This window comes from Pyxicephalus adspersus, chromosome 11 (genome assembly GCF_032062135.1).
Source record: "Pyxicephalus adspersus chromosome 11, UCB_Pads_2.0, whole genome shotgun sequence".
NCBI lineage: Eukaryota > Metazoa > Chordata > Amphibia > Anura > Pyxicephalidae > Pyxicephalus > Pyxicephalus adspersus.
Window position 1 is genome coordinate 58,460,820 of NC_092868.1, and position 6,111 is coordinate 58,466,930.

The 6,111-nt window shown below is 44.0% G+C and overlaps 1 protein-coding gene across 1 annotated transcript in view; it reads left to right on the top strand.

Annotated features, from left to right (window-relative positions):
• Positions 1–6,111, top strand: part of FOXRED1 (FAD dependent oxidoreductase domain containing 1) — an 18,001-nt gene that overhangs the window by 1,820 nt on the left and 10,070 nt on the right. Inside the window, exons 2-7 of the mRNA XM_072427348.1 lie at positions 1,661–1,854; positions 3,391–3,501; positions 4,297–4,415; positions 4,859–4,953; positions 5,596–5,697; positions 5,776–5,852. Coding sequence (XP_072283449.1) covers positions 1,661–1,854; positions 3,391–3,501; positions 4,297–4,415; positions 4,859–4,953; positions 5,596–5,697; positions 5,776–5,852 — 698 coding nt within the window. The remainder of the gene's footprint in view (positions 1–1,660; positions 1,855–3,390; positions 3,502–4,296; positions 4,416–4,858; positions 4,954–5,595; positions 5,698–5,775; positions 5,853–6,111) is intronic.

Below are 6,111 nucleotides of genomic sequence, written 5' to 3' on the forward strand. Positions count from 1 at the left end.
CTCGTTCTCTCCCTCTCTCTCGTTCTCTCCCTCTCTCTCGTTCTCTCCCTCTCTCTCGTTCTCTCCCTCTCTCTCGTTCTCTCCCTCTCTCTCGTTCTCTCTCTCTCTCTCGTTCTCTCTCTCTTGTTCTCTCTCCCTCTCTCGTTCTCTCTCCCTCTCTCGTTCTCCCTCCCTCTCTCGTTCTCCCTCCCTCTCTCGTTCTCCCTCCCTCTCTCGTTCTCCCTCCCTCTCTCGTTCTCCCTCCCTCTCTCGTTCTCCCTCTCTCGTTCTCCCTCTCTCGTTCTCCCTCTCTCGTTCTTCCTCTCTCGTTCTTCCTCTCTCGTTCTCCCTCTCTCGTTCTCTCTCTCTCTCGTTCTCTCTCTCGTTCTCTCTCTCTCTCGTTCTCTCTCTCCCCCTCTCGTTCTCTCTCTCTCCCCCTCTCGTTCTCTCTCTCTCCCCCTCTCGTTCTCTCTCTCTCCCTCTCTCTCCCTCTCTCGCTCTCCCTCTCTCGCTCTCCCTCTCTCGCTCTCCCTCTCTCGTTCTCTTTCGTTCTCTCTCTTCTCTCTCTCGCTTTCTCTCTCTCTCTTTCTCTATTTCGTTCTCTCTCTCTTCCGCTCTCTCTCTCTCTCGTTCCCCCGCTCTCGTTCTTTGTGTTTTGCCCATGTGAATATGTGATATGAATCCTCTGCTAGAGATGTTTGCCCATCTCCCTTAGAAAAGGCTTAGCCAATCAGCACTAGGGGTGAATGGGGCCACTCATCCTTATTTGCTCTTTACTGCCATGGGATTGCACAATGTCAGGAGTCCCACAGCTGAGCTCCGGTCGGTGTGCAGCCGTATGAATCATCCTTCCATAGTGGGATAACCTCAGTGTTCTTCCTGGCCACTTTTAGCTGGGCGCACCGCCTGGCACTTTTCAGTAACCACCCGGCTGTCCTTGGTAGGTTACTGAGAAGTTTGGTCATCATACAGGGGCTGACAGCTTCTTCCCACCCAGCTTAAAAAATATTCTGGGGAGAATATTATCAATATTTCAGACTTTGATTAATCATCTTCTCCATTTTGGAAGGGTTGTTATTACATGAATTTTATCTGGTCCTTGCATGCAGCTGAGCATTACACATCTATCAGAATACAACAAGCCCCCCCCCCCCCCCACTCCCGTACAGAACGCTAGGTCAGCCAGGAGTAAATCAGCTGACTGGTTCCTTGCCTGATGTTTTTTTGGCATAGTTTCCATGGCACAAATCCTGAAGGAATCAATAATAATAATAATAATAATATTAATAATAATGTTCTTCCAGAGATCAGGCCAGATGGCGGGGAAACTCCTAGACATGGAGTGTGAAATCTTTAGCTTTAAATTTGGCTACCAAGTTGGATCTTCAATACATTGAAGTTCTCCACACACATTAGGCAAAGTTTAGATGGGTGCTGGTGCATATAGCACCTTGCCAGCCACTTTGTAGCCCAAACCTCTGCATTGGTTCTTAATGAATCCGTGTTCGGCATTACACAGAAAACAATACTAAACTGCTCACTGCCTCCTATTCATTCTCCTATACATACATATAGCGCCTCACACGTAGGACGAGCTTTAATAAATCAGGGCACAGTTTTTTTTTCTTTCTTTATCAATACATTTAGTATGTTTAACCAATTGTTTTTTTGTTTCTTTCAGTGCCAACCCTGAAAAGAGAGATTAACAAATTCAAATGGAGCCCCTTAAGGTCATCGGAACACCTTCCCCCAGATCAATCCGATGTGATCATCGTTGGAGGTGGAGTGATTGGCTGGTCAGTTGCCCTCTGGTTAAAGCTGAAGCAGACCCAAAGGTGCACCTACAGCGTGCTGGTGGTAGAAAGGGACCCCACGGTGTGTGTGGCTAAGTATATGTGACATGCTGGACACCAAGAAAAAGTTTGGAATAAGCAATCTGTAGCAAGCACTTCAAAATTGTGCCCACTTTATGTACAACAAACAGTGGGTGGCAGAGGTTTTGCGGTATGTTAGTTTTTGCCTAAAGTTGGGTTGTTGCTTCCTTTTGCTTCTCTTTGTTTTTCTTACATAAACAGTGATCAGAGAAAACAATAAAGCCACCAACTTAATATTCCGATCTGTGTCACCAACACAGATTTGACCTGCTGATGTATGGAGTCCCCAAGAGCGTATCAGGCACCAAAATGTTAAGAGTCATACTGTTATGACTGCCATGTTCCCATAATTTACCCTGCTGCCTTCTTTAACTAAATGAAGCACTTGGCCATCCACATGATCTAAAAACTAATGTGATTTACAAGACCAAGCCGCCTCCTTCCATTGCTCCATTGTCCATTTTTGAGGTTCCTGTGCCCATTGTTGTTGCTTTGGTTGTAAACGGGGAATGAGCACTCGACGACTATGTGGTTCAGGTAGCAATGGGTTGCAATGCCCATGTGTGTTCAGACACCTTTTCTCATGCGTATTTTCAATTTGTGCCACCGAAATACTTTTGTAGATTTGGACCAGACTGCCTACTTTTCCCAACACCATCACCATGTACACCAATAATCTTTGGCCACCCATTACCCTGTTGTAGGATCACTGGTGCTCCTTCTTTGAATGACTATTCTAGTTCTGACCGCTGCATACAGGGGACACTCCCAAGACCGGAGGTGCTCTGACCTATCGTCCAACCATCACAATTTGTCAGAGTCGCTTGGATCTGAACAGTTGTTCATTTTACTTCAGTTTCCAACACATCACCTTCAAGAACTAACTGCTCACTTGCTGCCTAATTGCTGCTATTGACAGGTACCATTGTATCCAGATAATCAATGTTATTTATCTTTATCTGTTCATGGGTTAGTAAATGACACCCCACATTTCAAACACTTTCTCAAAGCTTCTCCCCCTCCCCCCCCCCCCCCCCCCATACCTTGTATCATTGTACCCAGATCATCAATGTTATCACTGCACCTGTTAGGGGTTTAATGCCATGGCTGATCACTGAATATTATATATAGTGCATTTAAAGACTTTTTCTGATGTTAGATGGAGTGTAAGAGAAGTCTGGAACTCCTGTAAGAGTTAAATTTTTGTATGTGGCCCTAAAAAGATTTTTTCTACTTTTCCTGCCTGTAAAACTTTTCCTTCCTGGACAGGAAGTGGTTGTACATTTCTTCAATGGATCCTCGGATAATAGGTTAGCAAAATTTGATCTTTCCTAACTCTATCCAAGGCCCATATCACTCTTTCAATGCTGAGAACTCCGCAGTAGCGGGATGGCTATGAATGACTGAGGTGACGCTATCTTATCTTGCTGGTGATTTACATTTTACAATGAGATGTCTTGGTGACCCAGATAATGAGGATTGACATACATGTTATGTGTTGTTTTCTAACTTCTTCTGTTCTCTGTTTGCTTTTCAGTACTCTCAGGCATCCACGGTCCTATCGGCAGGGGGCATTCGACAGCAGTTCTCCCGTCCAGAAAACATCCAAATGTCCCTCTTTGGTGCTCATTTTCTGCGCAATATTAATGTGAGTGACATTTCAATTATAGACTGGATCTTATTAGATATAGTTACATAGTCAGGTTGAAAAAAGTTCAACCACCAGGAAAATAAACATAAAACCCTATGGACATAGTTGATCCAGAGGAAGAAAAAAACAACCCCGGGTACAATTTGCTCCAAAAGTGGAAAAAAAATCCTTCCTGATCCCGTGAGGCAATCGGATGTTCCCTGGATCAGTCTCTGTTATCTTTACTTTAAAGCCTTAACCCCCAGTTATATTCTGTGCTTCTAGAAACCATCCAGCTTTTTTTTTTAAAGCAATCTATAGAACTTGCTGAAACTACTTCCTGAGGGAGCCGATTCCACATTTTCAAAGTTATATTTGGGGGATTTTAGTGTCCAGATGCTCTTGCACCATTTCCTTACTTTTTGCTCCTGTTACATGCTCCATAATTTAAAAATCCAGGGGGGACAGTGAGAGCCCCGAATAATGTTCTCAGCAGGTGTACAGATGGGGGGTGGTATTAGACCCCCATAATGGGCACAATAGTTGTACAGACCTAGGAACTCGGCACAGGGATGGTAATAACTCTTCATAATGAGCACTGCAGCTATGCAAACCTAGGAGCTCCGTGTAGGGATTCTGGTAGCCCCTCATAATGGACAGAACAGGTGTACAGATTAGGGAACAGGGATGGTGGAACTTGTTTGTATTGAGAATCTGACACGTTGTGGTTGTAAATTTCTTCAATGGATCCTTGGATAACAAGATAGCAAAAACCTTAGCAGCGTTTGATCCTCCCTAACTGTTATGTTGTAGGAATATCTGGGGGTGATCGGCGAGGACCCCATTGACATTCAGTTCAATCCGTCTGGATACCTCTTCCTGTCCAGTGAGAAAAGTGCGGAGATCTTACAGGAAAATTACAAAATGCAGAGGTAGGATCAATTCCCAGTCACTAACCTAAGACGCTAATGTAACATTTCCCAGCTTTACCATGCCCTGGGCTGAAGATACATTAATGAAAATCATCAATTAGACAGCTACGAGCGCACACATTGGACCTGATTTAATAAAGCTCTCCAAGACTAGAAAGCATAGACTATCATAGGTGAACATGGGTGATACAGCAAACCTGGAATGGATTTGCTAATAGTTGGCCAATGTTTTCAATCTTGGACCAGATCCATTCCATTTGCAGGTTTATTAAATCGGGCTCATTGAGTGCTTGCCATTATTTTTTGCTGTCAATGACAGCTTGCACCCACTAAATATTAATACCTGATTATAGTGGTTTCTGGTCATGTGATTACCAGGTCAGCTGTGATATGTTGATTAGGTGCAAGCTGAAAATAAAGTCTGTTTTTATTTATTTCCACAGGGAACTAGGGGCCCAGGTGGCCCTTTTCTCACCAGAGCAGCTAAAAATAAAGTTTCCGTGGATTAATACCGAGGGTGTTGCTTTGGCTTCCTATGGTAAGTTATGTGTTGGGTCCTCATTACACACAGCCCGGGTCTCCGTCCATTAAAATAGAAGACTTTTCAGCATGTTGGTAATGTATGGAATAGATAAAGCAATCATCCTGCATCTCAGCATTTGCTGTCTCTTCCTTCCCAAACAATATGCTACCCATTTATTAGTAGCGATGCTCCAATCAGGTAAACTGTGCTATAAAATGTATTATATATCGCGACTTTCTCAAAACTTTCCTTACAAATAGTTATGTGAGAGCATTACTTCTAACAAAGTATAATAGTGTGTGACTGTGGGGGGACATTAGAGTGTCAGCTCCTCTGTACTGGGACTGGCTCAGTGTTCTCTGTACAGCACTCCGCTATATGTCAGAGCTATATAAATGTATAACAATAGTGTGTGACTGTGGGGGGACATTAGAGTGTCAGCTCCTCTGTACAGAAACTGATGTGATCGGGTCAGTGTTCTCTATACAGCACTGTGGTATATGTCAGAGCTACATAACTGTGAACGTGGAGGGACTACTGTGTCACAGACACCCGTGCAGTGACTCTGCAGGGCAGGAATTGTGAGTGTGGAGTTGGCCTGTGAATGGTAGTGTCAGTTTAAACTGAGTCCTTTTATTTTTTTTTTTTTTAATTAAGGTCTGGAGAACGAGGGTTGGTTCGACCCCTGGACTCTTCTTAACGCCCTCAAACGTAAAGCAATGTCCATGGGGGTCACTTTTTGCAAGGGGGAGGTGACAGGTAAGTAACACAAGTGAGTTCTTATCTGTACAGAATACAGTCAGTGTCTCATACTAAAGTGACAATCTTTCTTGGCAGGTTTTGACACAGATAGACAGGAAATGATCACCACAGAGGGAGACAGTTTATACATGACCACTATCAAAGGTGCCATCGTAAGTCTGAAAAGTCATCACATCTTACGTGTGTGTTGTGTATATATATGTATCACCCCCCATATTCAGAACATTTTCAGGTCCGGTCACTTTCACCTGCGCAACATCTCCAAAATCCACCCCACCTTTCCCCAAAGACCCCCAAACTCCTTGTACATGCTCTTATCTGTCGTCTGGACTACTGTAACCTCCTCCTCTCTGGTATTCCACTAACCCGACTCTCTCCTCTACAATCTATTATGAATGCTGCAGCCAGACT